This window comes from Monodelphis domestica, chromosome 4, assembly GCF_027887165.1.
Source record: "Monodelphis domestica isolate mMonDom1 chromosome 4, mMonDom1.pri, whole genome shotgun sequence".
Taxonomy (NCBI): Eukaryota; Metazoa; Chordata; class Mammalia; order Didelphimorphia; family Didelphidae; genus Monodelphis; species Monodelphis domestica.
In genome coordinates, this window is record NC_077230.1 from 231,740,724 (window position 1) to 231,767,781 (window position 27,058).

A 27,058-nucleotide genomic window follows, 5' to 3' on the forward strand; every position below is an offset into this window, starting at 1 on the left:
TGATGATTTACTAACAAGAGTTTTTGGTTAAGTTACTGAATCATCCTTAATGCATTGTGTTAATGCACACTTGGAGTCTTTTTATGTTTAGTCTTCCTTTTGTTGTAGGAATAAAGTATCTGTCCCATTTCTGATTGTCCATTGAATATCTTTTTTTACCTTTTTTTGGTGGGAGGCTCTAAATGTAGGCCTTAAGCAAATTTTCCCCTGGGCACCCAAATGGGGGGCTTTATGAGGAAAAGGAGCCCCCCTCTCATTAGAAGTTAGGCTCCTGGGGGCAGCTGAGTAGCTCAGTGAATTGAGAGCCAGACCTAGAGATGGGAGGTCCTAGGTTCAAATCTGACCTCAGCCACTTCCTAGCTGGGTGACCCTGGGCAAGTCACGTGACCCCCATTGCCTAGCCCTTACCACTCTTCTGCCTTGGAGCCAATACACAGTATTGACTCCAAGATGGAAGGTAAGGGTTAAAAAAAAAAAAAGAAGAAGAAGTTAGGTTCCCCTGGGCTGGATCCAGAATGAGAAGTAGCACAGCACCCCGAGTCAGGCGGGCCCAGAAGTGGCCACTCAAGTTAGGTCTGTATTTCATCTTCCGATCCCTCCGCTCCCCCAATAGATTGTACAGGCTAAGGAAAGGAGGAGTGAAGAGGAAGGGTGAGTTGGGTTCTCAGGCCCAAATCGACCAGCCAGGACGTGTCAGAACCAGGTGTCGTGCCTCACCCAATTCCTGTTATAGACTTCCTCCCTGGACTTTGACAGCAGATTACAGGGCAGGAAGGACTCTGCCCTTCCCAACTCTTGGCGGCTCAGTGCCCAACCATGCAGGGAAGGAATGGGATACTGCAACTGGTCCTCCTGCTGGGGCTGGAGCTTGGACTGGAGGGGGCCTTGCCCCCACCCTGTGACAGGTATCTGGGCCCGGGGGTAGGGGAGGAAAGGGGAAAGAGAAGAGCAAGGAAGCCTGAGATCCCGAAGGCTGGGCAGTTGGAGAAAGCCACATCTCTTGATGGTTTGAGCTCCGCCAGCTTTCTGGGAGAAATGTGCTGGGGCAGAGCATCCAGGACCACAGAGACGTCGGATTGCTTTCTAGAGACAGGAAGAGAGCCATCTCTGAGATGTGGAGGTTGTGGGCATCCTGGCTCCCTCTTAGGGGGAGCCCACATTACTGGGGAATGAAAAGAAAGTCATAACCAGGCTGAAAAGGAAGTGAGGGCTCTACGATCCCCATTTCTCCACTTCTCCATGCCAACTCTTCCTGCTTCAGGCTACCCCCGGGGGACCTGCATCCCTCAGAGAACGAGCAAGTGGTCTGTCACTGTCTCTGACCCTCTCTGCTCTCCTGCCTGGGGGCCTGCTCCCTCTTCTCTCCCAGTCAGATCTACTGCTCCGGCGAGCTCCTCCGGCGGGTTCAGATGGCCAAGCTGTACCGGGATGACAAGCACTTTGTTGATATGCCTCTGAACACGACTCCAGGTGAGCACGACCTATGGGGGCCGAGAGAAACTAAGTATCAGGCAAAGGGGATGCGACGCTCTTTGTCTCCCAGTGGGTCTTGCCATGGGCTCCCATTCTGGCAAAAGAGAGAGTTTCCTACTTATGTTCGGGGGCTGATCATGGGGGGCCGGCACCATGGGCCCTTGGGAGGAGAGGCGGCCTCAACTTAGAGTCTGCGGAGTTTTTAAACACAGAACTGCACATTTTTATTATGTAGGGTTCGCTTTGTGAATGGCTTTCCTGGGAAAGAGGGATTAGATGTGTTCTGCTTGATTCCAAAAGGCAGACCCGGGACCCGGGGTGTTTGTTGCAGGGAGGCAGATTCTGAAATCAATATAAGGAACAAGTTTTGGCAAATGCTACCATCAGTTCTTGATTTATTGTTTGACTGTTTGCTGGAATTAAGGAAGCATTAGTAAAGCAGATTAAACTTAAAAAGCATATCATGCATGAAAAAAGTAAGGACCAGCTTTGTAGAAGTGCGAATATTGTATACCAGAAAGAATTCAGGAGTAGAAGTCAGGACATCTGGGTCTGCATCTCAGCTCTTGCAGAGACTACCTGGATGACCGGGACCCCAAGCCCCGCAAGCCTCCAGAACCTTAGCTCCCAGGCCTAGTAAGACTCCCACTTGTCTGTATCATGTCCCTGACGTGACGACAGAAAGGGCTTCTAGAAATCTTTTGGAGCCTTTCTCTTGATCAGTGAGCTCTTTAGGGTCTATCTGGATTTTCTTAGTGGAGCAAAGGCCCCAGCCAAGGAGGGGCTGCTGGGCTGCTGCCCCAAGGCTAGCCTAGCTAAGCTCCAGGAGACTTATTAGCAGGTGAGTCACAGCAGGGAGACTATATCAACCACAACCAAGATCATCTGGCAATCAACAAGCACTGGTGAAATCATAGATCGATCGACATTTATTAATGTTAATCAACAACCACTTCTTTTTTTTAATTGTTATGACTCATTTTGTTTTTAATTGAAATTTTTACTTAATTAATTAAGAAAAATTGTCCCTGGTTGCATGATTCATGTTCTTCTCCCCTCCTCCCACCCCCTCCAGTAGCCAACACGCAATTCCACTGGGTTTTACATGTGCCATTGATCCAGACCTAGCTCCATATTATTGACATTTGCACTGGGGTGATCATTTAGAGTCTACATCCCCAATCACATCCCCATTGACCCTTGTGATCAAGGAGTTTCAACAACCATTTCTTAAGGATCTATTGTGCACCATGTACTGGGTACTCAGTCCAAAAACAGAGTAGTCCCCTTCTCTCAGGGAGTTTAGCTCCTCATGTTGCTAAAGCGCTGAAAGAATCAATTTGAATCAATGACTCCAAGTGGAAGGAATTTCTTTAATTTTTTTATTCTGAACTTACCAAAACCCAAAAACAAACAAATTAAGCCAAAAAAACCCAAAAACCCTTCATATACCCATTTCCATATATAAAATAGAATAGAGGAAGAAGATGTGGATCTTGATTCTATACCTCTTGCTTTTTAAAAAAAAAGTATATAAGAAGAGGCCGCTTGGTGACTCAGTGGATAGAGCACCAGGCCTGGAGATGGGAGGTCCTGTGTGAGCCTGGGCAAGTCACTTAACCCCAATTGCCTAGTTTTTATTCCTCTTCTCCCTTGGAACTAATACATGGTATTTTTTTCTAAGACAGAAGGTAAGGGTTTAAAAAAAAGAATGGAAAAAAGGATAGAATAAATTCAACCCAACACTCAAAACTGTCCTTGTCTGTGCTTCCTTCTGGACTGCTTTTTCTGTAGACCTTTGTACTCTTTTAAAAATGTTTCGATGTCCTTCCTCTTTTTCCTTTCTTCCTTTTTTTGTACCATCATAGCTACCATCTCCCACTCCCCTTCCCAAACAAAATTAAATACAGAAAAAAATTCCTTGTAACACATTAACAGAGTCAAGCAAAGCACAGTCACACAGCGGCCATGTCTAAAAATGTTTGTCTCTTTCTGGACCTGAGTCCGTCACCTCCATCAGGAGATGAATACTGGAGACATGAGCGGGGACGCATTGATCAAAATTCAAAGACAAACACACTTTCTTTTTTTCTTTACAATCCATATGGAAATTGTTTTCTTGATTCACCCATTTTACTTATCAATTCATACCCTCCAGGACTCTTTCCAGTCATCTCTTTCGTCATTTCTTGACTTACTCTCTAGATTTAATTACTGAATTGGGGCTTTAGTGCCAAGAACCAGGCTGTCTCCTGCTCTGCTTTGGTGTGAGTGAGGTGGTCAGTTCTGCTTCGTCCGGCCTCTTGAGCCGATCTCCTCCTGGAGTTGGCCCCAGCCCTGGATCTTTGAGATTCAAAGTGATGGGTCTTCCGGGATCTCTGGAGTATTTCCAGACAGGGTGCTGATCTCCAAGCTCCTCTGGGTCCCAGCATAAGCCATACTCACTGTGATCACTCCTGGGTTGAGCTGAATCATTTTTCATTCTTGTCTGACTCTTCATGACTCCATTTCAAGTTTTCTTGGCAAAACCACTGGAGTGGTTTGCCATTTCCTTCTTTGGCTCATTTGACAGATGAGGAAACTGAGGCAAACAGGGTGAAGTGACTTGCTACGGGTCACACAGTTAGTAGGTGTCTGAGACTGAATTTGAACACAAGAAGATGAGTGTTCCTGGCTCCAGGCCCAGCACTCTCTTCACTGTGCTCCCTAGCTGCCTCATGATCACTCCTGCTCCCTTGCAAATTCTCTCCAGTATCAATTGATCCCCCACCCTGGGGCTTTCTTGGGGAGGCCCTCTTGCTCTTGCTGCCTCTAGACAGAGAGTACCTTGCAGGCTACACGTGTCACTGGTCACAGTAGGAGGCTATGTGGCTTTCTGTATGTGAATGACTTTAGCTGTAGAACTCTTGGTAAGCCACTTAACCCTGTTTGCCTCAGTTTCTCATCTGTAACTAGAACTAGAGAAGAAAATGGCCAAATACCATAAAAGCACCTATTTCAGAGAGTTGTAAGGATCAAATGAGATTTTTTAAATCCCCCAAAACAGCACAGTTGTGGGGGCAGCTGGGTAGCTCTGTGGATTGAGAGCCAGGCCCAGAGATGGGAGGTCCTGGGTTCAAATTTGACCTCTGACACTTCTCAGCTGTGTAACCCTGGGCAAGTCACTTAACCCCCATTGCCTAGGCTTACTGCTCTTCTGCCTTGGAAGCAGTACACAGTATTTATTCCAAGATAGAAGGTAAGGGTTTAAAAAACAAACTAACAAAAAAACAGCACAGTTCTTGGCACATAGTAAACACAATAAATGCCCATTCCCTTCCCTCCGTCCCTGATTTTTGTGTAGCTGTAGGGTGGAAGAAGCCACTGTAGTTCCTCATTGGATTTCTTTCAATCATTATATGGTATGGTGCGATTTTTAAGTTTTTTAGTTATAAAGGAGCTACACACTTTGCCTCCATTCAGGCCACCATCTTGCCGGAAGTTGAAATGGACTTCTTAGCAAGGTTGTTCTTCATCCCTAGATGCCTTCAAGTAGAGGCCGTGCGGCCAACCCTTCGAGATTCGTGTCTCTAAGGGAGGTTGGACTGGCAAGGTCCCTTTTTCACTTTGGAGAGACATTGGCAGAGGCCATTCAGGATGGCCTTTCTTGTCCCCTAGACCAGGTTCTCAAGGACTTTAGTACGCTGCTCAGCTCCAGTGGAGGCTACATCTCTCGGGATCTGCTGAAGAGCTTCGTTATGGAACACTTCAATGACCCGGGGCAGGAAATGGAAACTTGGATTCCTGAGGACTGGAGAGACAGGTACACTAACTGTCCGGGTGATGTTCCGAATGAAGGCAAGGCGGTCCAAAGACTATTTCTCTGACCAGAGGTTACAAAAAGCTAATCCTGGGGTTGTTGTCTTACAGCCCCAAATTCTTTCTTTTTTTTAATTTGGTCAATTTCAAACATTATTCCTTGGTTACAAAAATCACATTGTTTCCCTCCCCCCCACCCCCTACCCTTCCCGCAGTAGACACGCAAATCCACTGGGTATTACTTGTGTCCTTGATCAGAACCTATTTCCATGTTGTTGTTTGCACTAGGATGTTCATTTAGAGTCTCCATCCCCAGTCATATCCCCTCGATCCATGTATTCCAGCAGTTGTTTTTCTTCTGTGTTTCTACTCCCACAGTTCTTCCTCTGCATGTGGCTAGTGTTTTTTCTTCTAGATCCCTGCAGAATGTTCTGGATCACTGCATTGCCACTAATGGAGAAGTCCATTACATTCAATTGTACCACAGTGTATCAGTCTCTGTGTACAATGTTCTCCTGGTTCTGCTCCTCTCGCTCTGCATCACTTCCTGGAGGTTGTTCCAGTCTCCATGGAATTCCTCCACTTTATTATTCCTTTGAGCACAATAGTATTCCATCACCAACATATACCACAATTTGTTCAGCCATTCCCCAATTGAAGGGCATCCCCTCATTCCAATTTTTTGACCCCACAAAGAGCGCAGCTAGAATATTTTTGTACATGTATTTTCCCTTATTATCTCTTTGGCAGCCCCAAATTCTTACAGAACATTCTGGACCCCAAACTCCGAGCATGGGCAAAGGATCTGCATAATCTGTGGAAGAAGTTGGGAAGGAAGGTACTAAAAGATGAGACCCTTGGGAGAGGATGGAGACCCAGGCTAGAGAGAGGGGCTTTTTTAGTGGAGTCCCTGGAGCTTGTAGACCTGTGAGGCCTGAAAGCAGATTTTCATTTCTTCTTGGCTTCTGCCCCAGCGAGGGAATCCCTCCAGGCTCTCAGCTCATTTCCAGAGCAGAGATGACAGACCCATGCCTGGTCATCTCTTTCCTGGCTCCACTTGTAGACACTGAGAAACCCTACCAGACCACTTCCCTCTCTGCTCCCACCCCCAAGAGGGTCATCCACTCACACTCCTGTGTTCCTCCCCACAGATGAAACTCGAGGTTGGGAGGCAGCCTGACCGCTACTCTCTACTCTATGCAGCTCAGCCCTTCATTGTGCCCGGCGGACGCTTTATTGAGTTCTACTATTGGTGAGGAGCCACACTCCCTCTGGGGAAGAAGGGAGGAGCACTTGGGTCCTGGGGACAGTCAGAGACTCCACGGCACGCTTGGCATCTCATGCTGCCCCTTCCTCAACTTAATCCCTTTGGGGCCCAAGATGGCATGGAAGAGGGGAAGGGAACGGGCAGAGCTGGTGCTTGGGGAGCGCTTGGGATTTTTTAAATGATATTTTATTTTTTCCAGTTACACGTAATAGTCATTTTTAACTTTATTTCCCTGAATTTTGAGTTCCAAGTTCTTTCCTTCTCCCCTTCCCTCCCTGAGTCGGTAAGCAATTTGATCTGGGTTATACATGTGCGTTCACACAAAACCAATGCCCACATGCTAGGACCTCTTGGATGTTGCTCCTTTCTCTCCATTGTAAGGGAGGCAGTGCCATTTAATGGAACATCCACTGGCTGGGGGACCACAAGCCTTGGGTGCTAGTCTGCGCCCATCTTGCGGGGTGACTAAGGAAGTCACTCCACCTCCTCCGGCTTCTTATTTCTCTTTGTGAAAATCAGGAGCCAGGCCTAGATGATTGCGAGGGTCCCTTCCAGCTCAGCTTTGTTCCCCTTCCCACAGGGACTCCTTTTGGGTAATACAAGGGCTGCTCCTGTCGGAGATGCCTCAAACAGTCAAGGGCATGTTGCAGAACTTCCTAGATATTGTGGAACGGTAAGCACGGGGGGTTTGGGGAGGGATGGGACAGCTGGGGGACTCAGTACTGGAGACAGGAGGTCCTGGGTTCAAATCTGACCTCGGACACTTCCTAGCGGTGTAGCCCTGAGCGAGTCACTTAACCCCCATTGCCTAACCCTGACTGCTCTTCTTGCCTTGGAACGATTCTTAGTATTGATTCTAAGACAAAAAGTAAAGGTCTAATATTTAAAAAAGAAATATAACAAAGAGCATGGTCAGGAGAGCACCAGGATAGGAGAGATGGCGGCAGGAGCTGGAGCCGGGCATGGGAGAGGGGCAGGCTGGGAGAAAAGGAGCAGCCCCCATCCTCTGGAGTACTGGCTATCTCAACAGCTACGGACACATTCCCAATGGGGGTCGAGTGTACTACCTCCAGCGGAGCCAGCCCCCGCTCTTGACGCTCATGATGGACCGATACTTGGCATACACCAACGACACGGACTTCCTCAGGTGGGTTCTGCCTGCCTCTGACAGTCAGGGCTCGGGTTTATTGAGGGCTCGCACTTTGGCAACACGCTTCCCTCATGACTCTGCGTGAAGTCAGGGGTAAAAATACTGCTGGTCCCATTTTGTAGATGAGAAACTGAGCTTCAGAGAAATCAAAGGAACTAGCCAAGTTACAAAGCTCGCAAGACTGAGTGAAAATGTGACCGACATCTCTTGCCTTGGAGTGTTCTAACCCTGGGCCCCACATCCCATCGGTATAACGGCTAAGGACACATTTGTATGGCCTGCCAAGGCTTCCTTAGAGGACTTTCTTCACAGTGGGCCACTCTCCATTTTAAAGAGAAGGAGTTTGTTTTTAAACAGAAAGGAGTTTTCCGTTATAAAGCTAACAAACACCAAAGCTGGATTTGAACCCATATTTCCTTTTTTTAAACCTACATTTCAATACTTCATGTGATGTAATGTGGCATTGTTGCTAGAGAGCTGGCTTTGGATCTGGGAAGACCTGTCTTGGGTTCAAGTCCTGCCTCTAATACCTAATGGCCCTGCAATCCATAGCAAGTTATATTGCCTCTCTAAGCAAGTCTCTAAGACTAGAATTTGCAGAAAGGGTGCTGATTTACGTTGGTGGGGAGAGTCTCCTCATCTGGGAGTTCTCTACATCAGTGAAATCACAGGTCCAGCCCCTACTCCCATCTCTTGATTCTTGGCTCCACACTTTCCACAACACCACAGGGCCCTCCCACCCCTGCTGTGGTACCTTACACCCAAACAGAAGCCTCAGTGACCTCCCAGAGAATAACAAGACACACAGAGAAAAGAGGGAAGGGGAGAGGCAGATGGACAGAGAGAGAGGCTGAGAGAGAGGAGGCAGAAAGCCAGAGAAGCAGAGACAGACGGGTCAGAGAGATAGACAAATAGATGGGGAGAGGGGGAAAGAGAGAGAGGAAGAGGAAGAGAGAAAGATGGGGGGGGAGAGAGAGGGGGGAGGGAAAGAGGGAGGGGGAGAGAGGGAGGGGGCAAACTTCTAATTAGACAAATTGTCAATTTCAACACAATGACAACTGATTTAGGAGTGTGAATTTAGTATTCTAGTCACTGAAAATAAGGCCTCACATTGTCGATCTCATACAAGCTGATTTCACCTGATGGAGGAAGGAAAAGAAGATGAGGGGAGGGAAAGAGGGAGAGAGAGACACACACAGACAGACAGAGAGACACACAGAGACAGACAGACAGGCAGGCAGAGAGGGAGAGAGAAAGGGAGAGGGAGACAGAGAGAGAGAGAGGCAGAGAGAGAGTGTGTGTGAGACAGACAGACACAGAGACAGACAGACAGACAGGCAGAGAGGGAGAGAGAGAGAAAGGGAGAGGGAGACAGAGAGAGATAGAGGCAGAGAGAGAGTGTATGTGAGACACAGAGACAAAGAAAGACAGAGAGTGTGTGTGAGACAGACAGACACAGAGACAGACAGACAGACAGGCAGAGAGGGAGAGAGAGAGAAAGGGAGAGGGAGACAGAGAGAGATAGAGGCAGAGAGAGAGTGTGTGTGAGACAGAGAGACAAAGAAAGACAGAGAGTGTGTGTGAGACAGACACAGAGAGAGAGAGACGGAGACAGAGACAGAAAAGGAGAGAGAGGCTGAGTGAAAGAAAGAGGGAGAGAAAGGGGAAGGGAGAAACAGAGAGAGAGACAGAGGGAGAGGGAGAGAGAGGAGAGAGGCAGAGACAGAGGCATTGGATTGCTCAAGGACAAGAAGAGAGAGCCCAGAGTTCCTGAGCAGTGGCCGAGCTGATGCTGGTTCTTCCACCCAGGGCCAGCCTCGGCACCCTGCACCGGGAGCTGGAGTTCTGGAGGCATAACAGAAGTGTCAACATCAGCCACAAGGGGGCGAGCTATACCCTGAATCGCTACCATGTACCCTATGGGGGACCCAGGTGAGGCAGAGTCGTCCTTCCTGATGCTCACAATCCGTGTTCTTTCCCCAAGCCCTTCTTGGGGCACCTTGGAGAGGCCCGGGAGATGCGTGGTCCCCTCAGGACTTCTGGGAGGCCGGGCGAACGCCAAGAGGTCGTCTCCTCCCAAGGGTGATTCAACAAGAATCTCTACACTCCTCCCCCAAACAAGGGGCTGTCCAGCCTGTGTGCAAAGACCACCCATTCCACTTCAAGAGTGGAATTACTACTTCCAGTATTTTCCCTGAGGTTTTGGTTGTTGTTGTTGTTTTACAACTTACTCCCATTGCTCTAGTTCTGTCCGCTGGGGCCAGAGCGATATTGCCCCTCTTCTACCGAACAGCCCATCAAAGACGTAAGGACAGCCGCTGTGTTCTCCCTTTATCCCTACTTCCAAGTTTTCTCTTCTTCAGCCCAAAGGACCTCCGTTCCTTCAATTAGCCCTCATCTGGCATGAGCTCAAGCCCCCTCCTCTTGACATGCGCCAACATCTTTCCTTACAAAGTGCCGAGAACTAAATAGAGAACTCCAGGATGGGGCTGGGATGGAGCCAGCTCCAATTGGCATTCGAGAGGCAACGGTTAAAACTCCAATATGAGCTTTACACCTCCGAAATCATCAATTACGTCCAATAGAAGCTAATTTTATTATTTTGTTGATTGTTTTGACTTAAGAAAGTGTTAAAATTGGGGGCAGCTGGGTGGCTCAGTGGATCGAGAGTCAGGCCTAGAGATGGGAGGTCCTGGGTTCCAATCAGACCTCAGCTACTTCCTAGCTGGGTGACCCTGGACAAGCCACTTAACCCCCATTGCCTAGCCTTTACTGATCTTCCATCTTGGAACCAATGCATAGTATTGATTCCAAGATGAAGGCAGGGGTTAAAAAAAAAGTGTTAAAATTGCAGATTAAATTGAAAGGTTTGTAAGTGTCCATTTTTTTTCTCCCTGAGCCTGCTTGTTAAACATTTACCTAGCGCACAGCTGTTTTATTCTATAAACAATGCTTGAGTTCAATAAGAAGTTCAGTAGATGGTTCAGGGAATCAAGTCATCACCAGACTGGAGGCTAATAATAACTCATTTATAGAAAACTGTCGTTTTAAGGTTTACCAAGTGTTTTGCATCTCTTATCTCACTGGAGCCACCCCTGATCCCAGCACCCACCCTGCCTGGCCTCTAGTGATTCTTGTGGCCCAGAAGTCTTCCTTGAGTCCCGGCCCCCAGCGCCACTCCAACACCCCCACCCCGGCCCTTCCTGCAGGCTGCCCTTCTCTTTTCCTGTAGGCCAGAATCCTACAGCAAAGACCAAGAACTGGCAGAGCTTCTACCAGAAGGTAAAATAGCAGCCGCTTCGGGCCTGGATGGCTCTCTCACCCACGTGACTGTGGCTCTTCCGGGGGTGAAGTATTTGTCTGTCTGGGCCAGCGCCGGCCCCGTCTAGAATCGGGACCGGCTATGCCCGGTTCAGTTACCCTCCTCTGCCCACACAGATGCCCGCGAGTCCCTGTGGGCAGAACTGAAGGCTGGCGCTGAATCAGGCTGGGATTTCTCCTCCCGATGGTTTGTGGGCAGCAACTATCTGCTTGACATCAAAACTAGCCAGGTGGTCCCTGTCGACCTAAACGCCTTCCTGTGCCAGGCGGAGGGGTTGCTGGCTGCCTTCTATGCCACGCTAGGTAAGGAGCTCTAGTGGACAAGTCTTACTCAGGGGCCCGGAGACCGTCTGGAATTAAGATCCGCAACAAACACCCCAATGACTTCTCTTGTTGGGTGTGCGGCCTCGCATTCCGGGCTGGCCCAGGGGAGCTGCTCCCTTCCCCCTCTGCCCTGCCCCCAACGTGAGCCCTTCTCCCTCCACTCTGGGGTAACGCGGGGCGCTCACGTTGCTTTGGGGCCCTCAAACCTGAAGACCTTCGCCAGTGCTGCTCTGAGCCCTTCACCCTTCTGTGCAAGATGCGTAACTCCACAGCATCCTGGCTCTGTTCAAAAAGCCCTCCGGCCTTTCCTCGTCTGCTTACTTTAAAGGGAACACGTCCATGGCCCAGGTCTATGAAGACGCGCGGGCTCGACGAAAGGCAGCCATGGAGGCGCTTCTGTGGAATGAGACGTTGGGCGCCTGGTTTGACTTTAACTTGGAGAGCAGGCAACAAAACCACGCGTTCTACCCCACCAACCTCAGCCCACTCTGGGCAGGCTGCTTCTCTGATCCTGCTGTAGTCATAAAGAATGTCAAGTACCTAGAGGTGAGGAGGAGGGATCTGGAAGCCTGGGAGGCTGGATTTCTGCACTACAAAACATGGGGTCACAGACCAAGAGCAGAGAGGAATCTTAGAGGCCAGCTAGTCCCACTCCCTTCATTTTACAGATAAGGAAACTGAGGCTCAGGGAGGTTGCGACTCGCCTAACATTCCACAAGATCTCTGGCTCTGACTTCTTGTTTGATCTCTTCTCTGGGTCTCCCTTTCCTCATTTATAAAATGATGGGATCGGATTAGGAGATCTCTCAGGACCTCAGTTTCTAAACCCTAGATTTAGATTCTTAGAAGGCAAATGGCAGCTTCTTTCCTGGAGTCTCCCACCCTGATGGAATCCCTACATCCACCAGAGGGCAGCTTTGAGTCTAACAGGCAAACCAAGAAAGGCTCTAGGCGTGGGGGGGTCTCTTTGTCCCCAACTAGGTTGTTTCCAGTCTCCCTTTGCTGGGGGGCTGGTCTGTCTCCTGTATTCATAAGCCCAGCCAAGACTTCCCACATGGCCATCACCATTGTCTTCGGTTCCTTCAGGACAACAAGATATTGACCTATAAACATGGCATTCCAACATCCCTCCAGATAAGTGGCCAACAGTGGGACTTTCCTAATGCTTGGGCCCCTCTTCAGGATCTGGTTGTCAAAGGTAGAGAGCATCCAAATGGGGGGAGATGGGAGGGAGAGGGAGAGGGATTCTCTTGGGCTCTTGTGGGCTGGGGAGGGGACTGAATGCCTTCTGTAGGGCAAGGTAAGTTCCATTCCAGAATAATGGGCCCTAAGCACAGATTCTGGGGCTGCTACCTAAGTTACTGCAGGCCATTTAATTTCTCTTTGCCTCTGTTTCCTCATCTCTGAAATGAGGGGCTGCACTAGAGTTGCTTCCTGCTGTCCTGTTCCTTCGTGTCCTTTTGGCCATCAGGAGCTAATTCAGGCCAAGTTTGCCTCTTCCCCTATCCCTAGCATACTTACTTTTCCCCCCTTTTTTAAAAAAAAATCTTTCTTAGTAACAATTCTAAGACAAAAGGGCAAGGGCTAGGCAATCAGAATTAAGTGGCTTGCCTAGGGTCACACAGCTAGGCAGTATCTGGGGCCGGATTTGAACCCATGTCTTTCCAACCCCAGGCCTAACGCTCTATCTACTGAGTCACCTAACTGCTTCCGCCACCCCTACCCCCAGCATACTTTCTTGGTCCTGCCAGGGCAGACCCTATTTTTCTTTTAACATTCCCATCCTAATCTACTCCTGCATTGGTCCTGGGGATGAGAGAAGGGGTTCTGGGAACCAATCAAGACTCTGTTGGGATTTCGGGGACAGGTTTGGCAGAATCCAACTCACGCCAGGCCCAGGAAATGGCCTTTCAGCTGGCCCAGAACTGGATCCGGACCAACTTTGCTGTCTATCAGAAAAACAAAGTCATGTATGAGAAGGTAATAAGATCTTCCTAAGTCCCTTCTCCCTCCATAGCCCTACTATTGAGGGTCCTTCCTCTTACCTGGGTCGGAAGCCACACGATTAATTACTTGGGGGCATCAGGATAATGGCAGCCTCCTGGAACTGCCCGGCCTTGGCCTGGCCGAGCCAGCAGTTACCTTGGAATGGTTTCAAAGGCTTGGGGAAGGACGGCTGCCTTTAATTCATGACCATCTCTCCTCTTCCCACCTCCTCCCTGTCCATAATCCCAAGCCTGGGGCTGGCAGTTTGCTTTAGTGGGAGGGGGAGGTCCTTTGGCCACTGCCTGCCCATTATCCCAACCTCCTTCTTTCTTCCAGTATGACATCAACATGGACTCTGGGGAGCCTGGTGGTGGAGGAGAGTATGAAGTGCAGGTAACGGTGCCAGCCACCCAAGGCAGAGGTTGGAGGAGGCAGAACTGGCAAAGGAATGGGGGGTGGCCCTCTAATATGGAGAGAGTGCCTGTGCCGGGAGTGGTTGGTACAGAGGAAAGGTCTGTGGGATGGAGATGGGGCCTGGACCAGGTGAGAGTTTTCATGGGGGAAAGCCATCCCTTCCACTTGATTGGCTGTGCCTCCCCCTACCCACAGGAGGGCTTCGGCTGGACCAATGGGGTTGCCCTGAAATTCCTGAATCAATATGGTGACCGGCTGACTTCTGGGTCGGGATCCACGATGTTCGGTACCAGCTGCCTGCTCCTGGCCCTTTTGCTTCTGGGTTTGCTCTGCTGACATGGAAGGGCTGGGCCTGGGAATGTCTTGCACCAAGGGGACATATTCCTTGGGAGAATGCACGTGACTTCCAGTAGATTACAAGTCTTTCACAGGCTGGGACTTCCATTTTTTTGTCTATATATATCCAATAAACCATCTCTCCCGTGCCATCTGAGCCCCAGGTCCTTCACTGTTTCTGAAGGCCAAGAGTTGGACTAGAATGGTTGGGGATGGGGATTGTTTAAGGCATGGGAGGGTAAACCAAGTCACTTCAGAGCCTGAGAATCCATTGAAGGGCCATAATGTGTTCCATAAGGATCACTTCTCCCATCACCATTCTTCCCTCCCCCCACCTCCCCACATCAGGCCCTTCTGCTGATTATTTCAAATGGTTTATTGTTTTTGCTGATCTGTTTACAAATACTGGGGGGGGGAACCCATCAATCAACCCCAGCCTGGACCCAGGCAACTCGGGCCCCAAGCAAACGGGGAAGAAAGGCAGGAAGGGAAGAAAGTCTGGACTGGAGAGAGGGAATAGTGTTAAGGCCTAAAGGGCTAGGACCAGTATGGGTGGGAGCCTGGTATTCCCTGCCACATTCCTGAGGCCAAAATGGGGTAGGACACAGCTGGTGAGGGGGGTTGGGGGTGCACAGTTCATCCCCCCCCCACTGGTTCTTTTCACCTTGGGGGCTGCTTATTCTCTTCCTAGAAGTGGGGGTGAGGGTGGGCATTTAATGAACTCCTCTCCTCCCAGGAAAACAATCTAAAGAGACAGACCTTGCCCTGGGCAAGGATGTGCCCCAAGACAGGCTTCATCACTCACCCCAGACCCTGCACCTCCTTTTTGGGTCTCCATACCCCTAGACCCTGGCAACCTCTGGCTCCAGTCAAGGCACGAGTGGAGGGGGAAGGGGCCCAGACCTAGGGCCAGGCAGGGCTAGTGCATCGGGGCCTGGTGGTAAGAGAATGGCGAGGGGGAGAGGGAAGGGTGGTCAGGTCCCCTCTCCCGGGGGTGAGATGTCCAAGGGCCTTAGAGTAAAGAAATCATGAGCAAGTAGCCTTGGGAAGACTGGGGGGTACAGCCCAAAAGGGGGGTCCAGAGCCAGGAGGGTTGAGGAAAGAGCAATGCTGGGAATGGGGTGGAGGGACAACTATGGAATAAGCATGGCTCTAAATCGCTGGAGATGGGGCTGTGACCACAGTAATGGTACCACTTCCTCTGTCGTGAACAAAATCATAAAAAATAAACTGGGGAAGGGAGAGGAGAGAGACCCAGGGGCCTTGGGAACTAAGCCCTGGTACCACCCCGTCTGCTTCCTCCGGGGTGTGGCTGCGCTCAGCCCTCAAGGCCCCTGGGAAGGGGGCTGAGATGAAGAGGGGATCTTTGGCAGATTCTGGTACCTTAAGCTTATCCTTTCCAAGAGAGAAAAGGGGCCAGGAAGACACAGGGACCTTCATCCTCCGTCCCAGACGCCAGCCAGCACAGGCCATGGGAATGGCCCTCGGCCCGATCTGTTCCTTGGAGGGCTCCTGAGGGGCCCAGGGAGACCCAAGGAGGACACCCACCCACATCCCCACTTCCCCTCCTGGCCGCACCGGAAGCCCAGAGCCCTGACTCTGGAAGGCGTGAGAAGCTTGCTGGAGGTTAGCAAAGTGTCTTCCCCAGACCATCAAATCCAGGCTCTCCCCTCCTGGGGGATGTCCAGATCTCCCAGTCTAGATCTGGGCGTAAGTCCCAAGCCTCCCCAGCAGGGGCACAGGGAGGCCCATCCCTCCAGGTCAGTTCATGAACTGGGTGTAGCCCTCGGCGCCGGTGACGATGACGTCCATCCAGATGCGCATGGCCTCGGGGGAAGGCGCGACCATATAGTACAGCCGGTCGTGGGTCTTGACACAGAAGGTCAGGGCAGGATTGGGACTCTGTAGAGGAAGGAAGAGGCGTCTGGTGCCAGCCCCCGGCCCTGCCGGCACCCAGGCAGACAGGAACAGGCCTGGCGTGTGCCCCCAGCCCGGGGGTTCAGACCGAGGCCAGACCCGGGGCCAGGCTGGCCCCCTCTCCGGCGCTCCTTTCCTGATCTGTCTCGCCCGTCCTCAGAGCCTCCTTCTGGGCAGACCCGGGCATTCTCCCTGTGCCCCCGCCCCAAAGAGACGGAGGAAGGCCAGGGAAGGCGAGTCACCCCCCCCAGGCAACTAGAAAGAAGAGCCAGAGCCGAGGCCGACCCCCCACAGCAAGGATCCAGAACCGCAGTTAGACACACTTAGGCAGCTGGGAGACAAGAGTGTCAAGGGGTGGTTAGGAGCTGGGAGCGGGTGGGATGAGCCCCAGGGAAGCAGGCCAAGCTGGGGGTGAAGGATCCGGACCCTGGAGAGGAGGAGGGGCTCCCCGGTTCAGGCGCGGCCCTGCCCCCCCTGCTTGAAGGTTTTGCCTTCCTCTCCCCAGCTTTTGGCTTCCCGCCCACCCACTCAAATGATGCCTCCTCAGAGATGGCCATCTCACTCCCCTCCTCCTACCCCCAAAGGCGCCAGGCAGCTGCCACTGCGGGCCGGAGGAGTCTAAGAGCATGCCCGCCCCTCGTGGGCAGTCCGGGTGGCCCCGCCAGCTTGCCCACCTCTCCCTGCCACTCTGCCATCCGCTGCAGCCCGGGGGAGGCCAGGGGAAGGAGGGGCAGCGCTGATGAAAGGACTGCGGGTTGGAATGCGGGGGTACCTCAGTCACCAGGCTGAAGCTGAGAAATCTCTTCTGGGGAGGGGTCGGGGGGAGGGAAAGAAAGGAGAACACGTCAAGGAGAGCCGTGGAAGAAGTCAGAGCTTGGAGTTCCTGAGCCCCTCCTGACACCTGCCGGGTCCTGCCAGTGGCTACACCCTCCCCCCTCCAGGAGGCCGGCCGCCGGCTCCCCCGGGGTCAGGCTCTCAGAGGACCGCCTTCTCCCCTCACCTTGGCAGCACTTCGAAGGTGGTCGTAGTATACCTCCTCGATGGCCTGGAAATAGATGACCCCCTTGAGCTTCGTTTCATGCTTGTCTGTGAAGAGAGAGACACAGGACTGACGCGCAGGGACAACAAAGCCGGGGAGGCCGGAGAGGCAGGAATCCCGCCTCTAGCAGCCTCAGTTTCCTTCTCTGTGAATGGGAGACGACCCTTGCCTGTCCTCCGACCCCTTCTCTGGAAGGTAAGGGTTCAAAGAATAAGTAATGGCTGACATTTCTATCGCAGGAAAAAGGAGGCAGAGGAGACGGAATGTCACGCCAGGAGTGGCCCCCGGGATACCTGGGTTTGAACCTTGCTTCACAAATGTACTAGGTGTTTGACCCTGGGCAAATGGCTTTACTGCTCCTAGCCTCAGTCTTCCTCACCTGTAAAATAGGGCTAATAATAGCACCTGGTCACAAAGAGCCAGACGTGACTGAAGCGGCAGAACAACAAATTATAGGGTAATTGTGAGGCGCAAAGGAGATAATTTATGAAAATTGCTTGTCAAGCCTTAAAGCGATAAATAAATGTTAGTTATTATCATTCCCCATTCTACATTTGGGGGAACTGAAGACCTCAGAAGTTAAATGACTTACCCAGTTAAGAAGAGAATCCCCAGGGGCAGCTGGGTGGCTCAGTGGATGGAGAGCCAGGCCTAGAGATGGGAGGTCTTGGGTTCAAGTCTAGCCTCAGACACTTCCCAGCTGGGTGCCCTGGGCAAGTCACTTAACCCCCATGGCCTAGCCCTAACCACTCTTCTGTCTTGGAACCAATTCACGGGACTAAGTCTAAGATGATAAGGGATTAAAAAAAAGAGAGAGAATCCCTAGTGAGAATGCGGAACTCCAGGCCGTAGGGTTCTTTCCACAGCACCCATTGGGGTAATCTGTAATGTTCTGGTTTCTTAATCTTAATTAATTTTTAAATTTAATTTTTTTAATTAAATGAGGAAGGAGAGGAAAAGGAGTAACTTGCCATTTACCTGAAAGTCAGAATGCCAGGAACACCATTTCTGGGACCCAGTTGAAGCCCAGAAGAAGGTTAAAAAAAAAAAAGCCCTTCATGTTGTCAAAATCCTCGTTTTTAATCTAGGAGGAACCTGGAAAGATCATTTGGTTACGGGAATTTGAAGGGAGAAGCTGAGTCCTGAAGAGGGCTGAGCCCAGCCTGAGACGGCTGAGCCACCCAGCTGCCTCCATGGGTTAGCTGCTGTTAGGATAAAGAATAGCGTGACTTCCAGCCACCCAGCGGGAGCACACGCAGGAGGGGCCGCACTTACCGGCGTAGTAGGAGAGGGTGCGCTTGAGCCGGTCAAAGACAAACCAACGCTTCTTCCAGGACTTTATCTTGCCCCCCATCTTGACCAGATAGCCCCGGCAGACCTGGTGAGAGCCCAGACAACAGGAGACCTCGGACCGGCACGCACACCCCGCCTCCTGGGCAGCTGCTTCTCCCAGTGAGGACTGCGCGGGGGAGGGTCCGAGGCCAGACCCCAACTTCCTCGGCTTTTTAAAAAAGCACAAGGGGAGCGGGCCGGAGGCAGGGGGAGGGCATCTGAATGGTGGAACCCTGATGGGGGACCGGAGAAGAGCCCAGGGGAGACGATTCTAGGGCTAGCACGTGCTTAGTCCAGTCCTTTCTTTTTACAATTGAGGAAACCGAGGCCCACACAAGTTAGGTGTCTTGCTTAAGGCAGCGTGGCGATCGGGATTTGAATCCGCGTCCTTTGACAACAAAGTTGCCCCTCGGTCGCTGAGACGGCGCGCCCCGTGAGGTGGGCCTCCAGTCTTCCAGGACCACGGCACCCCTTCCGGCTCAGGCCAGAGCCCCTCTGCATGCCCGCTGCCCTGTCCCTGGCTCCCCCCGGCCGGGCTAGGAGCAGCGAGGAGGGGCGGCTCATACACACTGTACCTTGCTGCTCAGCACCACGTGCAAGCAGGTGTCCACGCCGTGGCCCGAGGACTCGATGTGCGTCTTCAGGTCAAAGTCCTCCTTGCGGATGGGCAGGTATCGGGTGAGGGGCCGTGCCTACGGGAGAAGAGGGGAAAGGGGGAGGATGTCAGGGACGTCTCCTCACTCCCTGCTCTGACTCGTCTTGGGGAGCCTCTTCTTCCTTCCCGGGCCAAAATGCTCAAGCAGCCTCCGTGGTCCTCTCCGGGCCCACCTCAGTGGGGCCCTCCTATCCCTCACAGGGGGCCGCGGAGGCTACGTGGACATTGGTCCTGGCTGCACCCGACTCGCCGTGTGACCTGGGACAAGCTCCTGGGGGGCCGCTGCAGTCAGGAGGTCCTGGGCCCAAGGACGCTTGCAGATCGCCTAGCCCTTGCCTCTCCGCCTCAGAACTGACGCCGGACAGAAGACGAGGGCTCCAAACCAACGAGTGACGGGACCTCTTGGGTCCTCCCGCCGCCCTACCCTTTCTTTCCTCTTTCCATCATTCCTAGAGCCAACAGGAGAGGAGACGCAAACTACCTTGGAACAATGGGCCGGACACAAAGCCACCTGGGATTAGTGTGCTGCTCTCTCGAGGATGTTCCTCCGTGACTAACTAGAACCCGCTAACGCTTCGCGTGCGCCCCCTCATCTGGGCACAGACCTCTGGTGCAGGCCACTGGCCAGGCTCTTCCCAGCACCATCATTCTAAGACTTGAATTCCTGTTCCTGGATGGAGTTCTCTTTTCTGAACAATCTCTCCCTAAGGAGAAATGCACGTGATGACAACAGGCGCGCTGGGACCAGGGCCTTCCATTTCACAGAAGCCAGCGATTCCTGGATTTGCCCTGAAGTCAGCCACGAGTCATCACTGTTTCCTGCAGGGTCAACAGCTACAGCACAGCCCTCTGACATTCTGAAGAGGGACCCTCCATTCAGCCTACTCTGCTTACTGAGGCAGGAAAAGCGGATACGCATTTTAGAAAGATTTTCAACATTAAGCTTAAAATAAACAATTTTCTGGTTAGTTCTCAAACTTGACAATTTAACTCGGAAAATTTAACGGAGTCATCTCCTAAGCAAAGTCCACAAGATGATAAAAGAAAGAAAAATCTTAGTTAGAAGAAAACTTAGGGGTTATCTGACTCAACCTTCTGAACCACTGATGACTCTCCACTATGCCATCCCTGAAGGGTGACCACCTCTACTCGGTCTGAATACTCCCAGGAACAGGGAACTCACTCCCTGAATAACTCTTGTTAGGAAGTCCTTTTTTCTCAATGTATGAATGACTGCACCTGTGATTTCATCCATGTTGGGAGCTCCCATCAGAAGCTCCCCCAACCACTGAAGATCCAAATTTTCTTCAGCAACTGATAGACTTAGAAAGTTGCCTCGGAACCCTGAAGACTTAAATGATTTTCCAGTATATCTATATCTATAGATAGAGTGATGGATGGATGGATAGGTAGGATAGGAACACAGACCTTCTGCCTAATGCCAGCTCTCCTTCCACCCACCATATGCCTGGGGCTCCTCGTTCTCCCTTCTGGAGTCACACAGAATAAATCGAATCCCATTTCTATATGACAGCTTTTCAAACCCATGGATAAAGCTAGTTATCGCCTAGCCCACAAGTCCTTTCTTCTCCAGGCGAAATAGCCCCATAGAATCTCCTATGTCATGGTTCTGAATAGGTGCCAACTTGACCCTCTTAAAATCTAGTCCACAAAAATGAACACAGTCTTCCAGCTCTGGTCAGACTGTACCTCTACCTGAATTTTATTTATGTATTTTGAGGCAAATAGGGTGACGTGACTTGTCACACAGCTAGGAAGTGGCTGAGGCTGGATTTGAATTCAGGCCTTCCTGACTCCAAGCCCAGCACTCTTTCCACTGTATCACCTTGTGGTCCCTGTACCTGAGTTTTTAAGCTTCATTCCATAGGAAAAGAGGGATCTGGGACTCCCATCTCCTGGTCTAACTCTAGCAGACCCTGAGTCCCAGGAGAGTGGCAGAAGAAACTCAAACCTTTCCTTCTTCCCCCAAGGGGCATGAAATACCACATTAGCCTAGGAGATGTGGAAAAATTGATGGAAGGTTTCTCCTAAACAAAAGCATGCTTTATGGCCTGAGAAGGATAGCGGTGGCTTGAAATCCAGGAAGAACGGAGTTCAAGTCTGCCTCTAACATGTAAGGCTGTATGACTCTAGAGAAGCCATTTAGTTTCTCAGGGCTATAGGGAACTCTCTTAAGTCCAAATTGTAGAAAAAGGTACTGACCTACACTGGTCAAAGGAGTTACCAATTTTGTTGTTATTTTTCAGTTGTGTCTGACTCTTCATTACCCCATTTGGGGTTTTCTGGGCAGATCCTGGAGTGGTTTGTCATTTCATTTTCCAGCTCATCTTACAGATAAGGAAACTGAGGCGAGTAAAATTAGGTGAGCTGCCCAGGGATCACACAGCTGGTAAGTGTCTGAAGGCGGATTTGAACTCAAGGAGAGAAGTCTGATTCCGAGCCCAGTGCGCCATCCACTGTGCCACCTCACTGCCCGCTGCTACCCCTAAGACATCCCAGGTTCAGTGTCCCTTACCCAGTGCCTCGAGTGCCTATGTGCACACACGCACACGGACCTCCAGACCCCCATGTCTGGCTCACCAGTGGGAGGCCCCGGGTCCCCCCTCTCTGGGACCGTCTCCCAGCCCCAGGGCCCACACACCTGGGAGAAGTGCTTTTCCCTCATCTTGACCTCCTTCTCCACCATCTGCTGCCTCCGGGCGCTCTCACTCTGGAGCCGCCTTTCCACCTGCTCCCGCCTCCTCCGCTCCTCCTCCAGGGCCTGCCGCCGTAGCTCCATCTCCCGTTCCTGTGTCCTCAGTGGGCAGAAGGAAGGAGGGTGAGGTCCCAGAGCCTCTCACACCCTTCCCAACAGATCGGTGTAAGTGCCCGTCCTCTCAACTCTTATTCCTTGCCTCTTATACTTCTTTCAGGACATGTCACTACAAAAGACCCAGGTTCAAATCCCAGCTCTGATACTTATTTGCTCTACAACCTTGGGCAAATCAATTCTCAAATCAAAGATTCTATTTCCTCATCTGTAAAATGGGGATGAGAGCACTTGCATGACAGAGCTCTTAAGAAGAATATTTTGCGAACTACAAAAAAGGAAATATGGCCATCGTCATCCCTAGCATCAGGCAACCAAGAGGGCCCCAGGAAGCAGACTCTGGGGTGATGTGGGAGGGGAAGGTCACATTTCCTCCTCAGGGGAGGACGTGCCTGGAGACTGCTGTCGCACACCGCGCCTATCAGGCCTATCCCTCTCTTGGGACCCTTCTCCCAAACCGGGAGGAAAAAGGGGACAAGATTCTGAAGGCTGCGGAGGCTCCTTCCCAGCGTGCCTGCACCTGGATTCATGTTCTCCACGCTCCTCCTACAAATGAATCTGCAGGTGATTTACCTTGGTCGAACAGACGTCCTCTCCAGGAGGGAGGGCTCTTGGCCTCTTTAGGGCCTCGTACACAGGAGGTGCTTAATAGATACTTGCCTCATTATTCAACTTGCCCAGATCTCCAAAGCAGAGTTCAGAGCCCCCTCTGTGACGGGGCTGACAAAAGGTGGCATCCCTGCTCCCGAGGCCTACCTTCCTCCACACGGGTTTCCTAACCACCCCGGGTCCTGGTCACGTCCCTCCTCAGGACTCCTGGAGCACGGACCGAATCGCTCATGGACCCATTCGTGTGACCTTTGATTCTTAATTTTATTTGGTTGCTCTATTTTTTGTTTTTATTTCCCCTTCATTTCTGAATACTTTCTGAAATTCTGAAGTTCTTCCCTTGACCCCATCCTTGACACAGATTTCACTTGTGGCAAAGAGAAAAAAGTTTGGCAAAACCAAAAATCAACCCCTTTTTATGGCATTTGAGCTCTTCTGTGTCTGTAGTTTCCCACTTCTCCAAAGCAGGGAGGAAGCTTTTGCCTTCTTTTTCACACACAGAGAAGGGATTCTGTTAATTTTGTCCAATCACCTGCATGTTCCACTCAGGAAGCAAGGATATTGGGGAACAGGAAGAAAGATAACAAATGTTTACTAAACTTGCCATATGCTAGGCACCATTCTAAGCACTTTATAAAAATGATCTCATTTATCTCACAACTCTGGGAAGAGGCGCTATTATTATCCCCATTTTATAGATGAGGAAACTGAGGCAAACAAGGGTTAAATGACTTGCCTGGAGTCCCACAGCTAGTAAGTGTCTGAGGTTGGGTTTGAACTCAGATCTTCCTGACGGCAGGCCCAGCCCCTTCCCTCCCAATCCAGCCCACTTCCCCCATCGGGCTCACCCTAGATTCTATGAGCCGACTCTTCTCAGCATGGGCTTCCTTTAGCATCTTCTCCATCTCCTCAATCTTCCCCATGTCCATTCCACTGGCACTGAGGGGGAGGGAAAGGAGAGGTAGGCCCACCATGGGAGGGGCCAGGGGCCAGGCCAGGCGCTGGGAGAGGGCCCGGGGGCAGTGCCCACGGCAGGCATTACCTGGACATGTTATCAGGGGAGCAGGCCGAGTTGCCCCCTGTGGAGATGCTGGTCTCCATGCTGTCTGAGCTCTCCAGGCTCAGCGTGTCGTAGGCATGCTCCCCCTCCTCTGCCCGATCCCGGCTGGCGGGCAGGTGATGCAGGATGGAGTGGTGCATGAGAGGGGGGAAGCCCGCGGAGGCCGGGGGGTAAAGGGCCGCCCCGTGCAAGGCCTCCCACTGGCACTGGGCTTCTGCCGCGGCCTTCTGTTTGAGCTCGGCCAGCCGCCGCCTCTGCTCCTCAATCACCTGCTGCCCTGCACGGGGAAGAGAGCGTCACGGTGGGCCCAGAGCCCAGAGGGGAGCCGACGCTCAGCTCCCCGGAGAAGTGCGATGGGACCCCTGGACAGGGCCTCCGGGGGAAGGAGCCCACCAGCGGCGGCTGCTGGCCCTGGCGGTTCCCCGCAGGATGCCCTCCCTCAGGAGGCTTCAGACACCCAGCAGCCAGCTCAGTGCCTCCAGCTCCCCCAGCCTCCTGCCCGCTCGGGGTCCATCCCACAGACCCTCCCTGTGGTCAGTGGTTGGCCAGCCTCTTCCATCTTGCAGCCAGGAGCCAGAGAGGCTGGGGAGAGCACATGCATCACACCCCCTTGGAAAGCAACGCCAGTCACAGGCAGGCTCCCTGGCTTGCCAGTCGGGCCTTGCTCAGGCCCTGCAACAGCAGCCAGGATGGAAAAGGACAGAAAGGGTAAGTGACGGGGGACAGACACAGGGGCCAGACGCGAGAAGACAGGAGAGAGGCACGATGCCCCCAAGAGTTCGGGGTAGAGGCTACTTCCACTCCCCACAAAGGCCAGGGCCCCAACACAGCTAAGCATGAGAGCCCTCGGCCCCGGGAGCCAAGGGCTCCGGCACGGGGCCTGGCGGGGTGGGAGATCTGCCGTCATGCAGCTGCCACGGGGGAGGGAGGGAGGAATCGTCGGGCCAGAAGCAATGCCCACAGTGCCCACCGCTCTACCTGCTGTGTCGTCGAGAGGCAGGGGCGCTGCAGGAAGTGACTGGCCTGGCACGGGGGCAGCCGGACAGAGGATGGGGGTGGGCAGAAAGGAGACACAGAGGGCACGAGAGGAGAGAAAGGCACAGACGTGGGCTTTCAAAACATTTGTGATTCCAAAACACAGGACATGGGAGGCAAGGAAGGGAGGGCACACGGAAACCAGGGATTTCTGGTCCCTGAAGCGGAGTCCGGGATGCTCTCCCCCAGGGCTCCCCCAGGGGTCTCGCCTACTTACTGGAACTTCTAGGGAAGAGGAGGCTATGTCCTGAGTGGTCAGTTTGGTTCTGTTATTAAATACCTACTATGTGCAAGGCAATGCTCCCAATGGGTCACGATCTATCTCCACCCTCTTTCTCCTCTATCTCCACACCTCCTGTGTGTGTGTGTGTGTGTGTGTGTGTGTGTGTGTCTGTCTGTCTGTCTCTCAAATCCTTCCTGCTAGGGGGCAGTTAGGTGGCTCAATGGATTGACAGCCAGGCCTGGAGACAGGAGGTTCTGGGTTCAAATGTGGCCTCAAATACTTCCTAGGCAACTCGCTTAACCCCCTTTGCCTAACCTTTCCCACTCTTCCGTCTTGGACCCAATACCCAGTATTGATTCCAAGATGGAAGGTAAGGGCTTAAGATAATAAAACAAAACCCCTCCCGCTGTGGGCTAGGGTCCTAACTCAAATAAGCAGTCTTTGTGAAGGAGCAGGCTTGGGGCACCAGGAGTGGGGGGAGCTGTGATGTGGAGGCCCAAGCCGGGACGCACTGGCACTCACCCTTCTGCTGCAGGGCCAGCTGCCTCTTGGTCTCGATGTCCTGTAGGGTGGCTGCCAGGTTACGGGGCAGGCTCCCGGTGCCATTCTGGCTCAGGAGGGCACTCTGTAAGGGAAATGAAGCACATCGGAGTCTTGGCAGGGAGACAGGAACCCCTTCTGATGAGTCTGATGGCGCCCACCCCCATACACCCTCTGTAGAGCCCCAATAGGCCCCCCAGACCTTAGGGGAGGGGCTGCGGCCCAGGGTAGCCACGCTGAGCTGAGAGGATGAGGACGATGAGCCAGAGGACGAGGGGATGGGCCCGCTGCGGGTACGAGGCAGGGGGCTGCCAGCTTCACTCTCCATCTTGGAACGGTAAACCTAGGAGAGAGGAGCAGAGCTCACTCGGTGCAGCCCGCGTCCCCCTCTCAAACCACGGACCCAGGAGGGGCTGGTCTCTGACAGATGGTTTATCTTCTCCTGTTGGCCCCTCAGGCCCCCTCCTCCCCACTGAGGCCTGCCTTCCTGAGCAGCATCTCCTGATGCGAGCCCCTCTTTTCCCTGTCTGGATCTATCTGATGAGGGTCTTGGAAAAGGTCAGATGTAGCAATTCATGCTAATGCATTTCAATGGCTTGAAAAGTTCCAACAGGAATCGGACTATTTTCTTCTTGTCTCCATGTGGCAAAAGGAATAACTGGGTGGAAGCTGAAGAGACAAGTTTAGACTTCTTAATGATACTCATGTGTAGAATAAGCTGTTTTGGGAAGGTAGTGAGCTTCTGGTCATTAGACATCTTTAAGCAGAGGCCTGGATGACCACTTGCTGGAGATATTATAGAGGTGATTCCTGTCCAGGTATGGGCTGAATCACTTGAATCCTTACCTCCCAAACCCCCTTACACCTTCACTTATCTTCACTTCCTTCAATCCAGTCTCTGGGATTTAACCAGTTGGCCAAGACCAACCCTATCCCTCGTAGCCTCAATCTCATTCTCTCCCTCTCTTCTCTAGGAGCTCATCTATTGATCATCTATTCTCTTCACATGATTTTCCATATCTCCTCTATCAGCTTCTTCTCATGCTAGGCCATGGTCATCCTTCAAAGATCATCCCATGGTTCTGTTATCCACTCAAATTACTATCCCATTTCCCCCTCTGATACTAAAATCCTGGTGTCATCTACAATCACTACATTCTCTTGTCCATCTTGTCTCTCTCCTTCAAGTTCAATGAACCCAGCTACAAAATCTGATGACCTACTGCTGGAGCAGGAATGCAGATGAAAGCATACGATTTTTCGCTTGTTTATTTGGGTATATGCTTGGGGGTTTTGGTTTTATAAGATTATTCACTTATAAAAATGAATAATATGGAAATGTGTTTTGCATGGTACATGTATAACCCAGATCGAATTGCTTGCCAGTGCCAGGAGGAAGGAGGAAAGTAAGAGAGGGAGCTAGTTTGGGTCATATAACTTTGGAGAACAAAATCTGATAACCTTTTAAATTCAGTCTTCATCCTCTTTGATCTTTCTGACCCAGGGGAATGACTCTTTAATGGTAGAATTTCAGGGACCATTGAAATGATTGGCAGGTAGAAGGCCAGGGGGTGAGAGAACTGGGGAATAAATAGGCCTTTCCAATGTTCCTCAAGTTATAGAAACCTTGTTGGCAATTGCTCCTTTGTCCCAAACTATACCCTCTATGGTTCTGAGTAGGATTTGATTCTCTATCTCAATTCTCAAGGCCTCTCCACCATTTTATGTTTAATGATTCTCTCTCTCTCT

At 51.7% G+C, this 27,058-nt stretch overlaps 2 protein-coding genes across 36 annotated transcripts in view; one reads left to right on the forward strand and one right to left on the reverse strand.

The window, feature by feature from the left end:
* Nucleotides 1-644: 644 nt before the first annotated feature.
* On the forward strand, nucleotides 645-14,221 carry TREH (trehalase). The gene is made up of 15 exons (XM_001380636.4): nucleotides 645-905; nucleotides 1,370-1,470; nucleotides 5,131-5,275; nucleotides 6,022-6,109; nucleotides 6,423-6,523; nucleotides 7,119-7,211; nucleotides 7,569-7,685; nucleotides 9,498-9,620; nucleotides 10,921-10,970; nucleotides 11,127-11,312; nucleotides 11,662-11,879; nucleotides 12,420-12,531; nucleotides 13,201-13,313; nucleotides 13,656-13,712; nucleotides 13,929-14,221. The coding sequence occupies exons 1-15, from the start codon at nucleotides 817-819 to the stop codon at nucleotides 14,067-14,069; spliced, it is 1,734 nt and encodes a 577-aa protein (XP_001380673.1). The 5' UTR covers nucleotides 645-816; the 3' UTR covers nucleotides 14,070-14,221.
* Nucleotides 14,222-14,427: 206 nt separating this feature from the next.
* Nucleotides 14,428-27,058, reverse strand: part of PHLDB1 (pleckstrin homology like domain family B member 1) — a 60,835-nt gene continuing 48,204 nt past the window's right edge. For 13 of the 35 annotated variants that reach the window (XM_056794267.1, XM_056794271.1, XM_056794265.1 and 10 more), the window contains 11 exons: nucleotides 25,512-25,652; nucleotides 25,292-25,394; nucleotides 24,490-24,534; nucleotides 23,494-23,788; nucleotides 23,300-23,390; nucleotides 21,675-21,821; nucleotides 18,933-19,049; nucleotides 18,301-18,403; nucleotides 16,987-17,072; nucleotides 16,759-16,791; nucleotides 14,428-15,971 (listed from right to left, as the gene is read on the reverse strand). In XM_056794267.1, the coding sequence (XP_056650245.1) occupies nucleotides 15,831-15,971; nucleotides 16,759-16,791; nucleotides 16,987-17,072; nucleotides 18,301-18,403; nucleotides 18,933-19,049; nucleotides 21,675-21,821; nucleotides 23,300-23,390; nucleotides 23,494-23,788; nucleotides 24,490-24,534; nucleotides 25,292-25,394; nucleotides 25,512-25,652 (1,302 nt within the window). In that variant the 3' untranslated portion in view covers nucleotides 14,428-15,830. The remainder of the gene's footprint in view (nucleotides 15,972-16,758; nucleotides 16,792-16,986; nucleotides 17,073-18,300; nucleotides 18,404-18,932; nucleotides 19,050-21,674; nucleotides 21,822-23,299; nucleotides 23,391-23,493; nucleotides 23,789-24,489; nucleotides 24,535-25,291; nucleotides 25,395-25,511; nucleotides 25,653-27,058) is intronic. The other 22 variants (XM_056794285.1, XM_056794287.1, XM_056794278.1 and 19 more) reach the window with 5 other exon arrangements.

Bases quoted from the DNA above. Each gene is read 5' to 3' on its own strand.
- TREH (XM_001380636.4), top strand. From the start codon at position 817: ATGCAGGGAAGGAATGGGATACTGCAACTGGTCCTCCTGCTGGGGCTG. The intron at 5,276-6,021 runs GTACACTAACTG...TCTCTTTGGCAG, and splicing joins CCTGAGGACTGGAGAGACAG to CCCCAAATTCTTACAGAACA. The intron at 9,621-10,920 runs GTGAGGCAGAGT...CTTTTCCTGTAG, and splicing joins GTACCCTATGGGGGACCCAG to GCCAGAATCCTACAGCAAAG.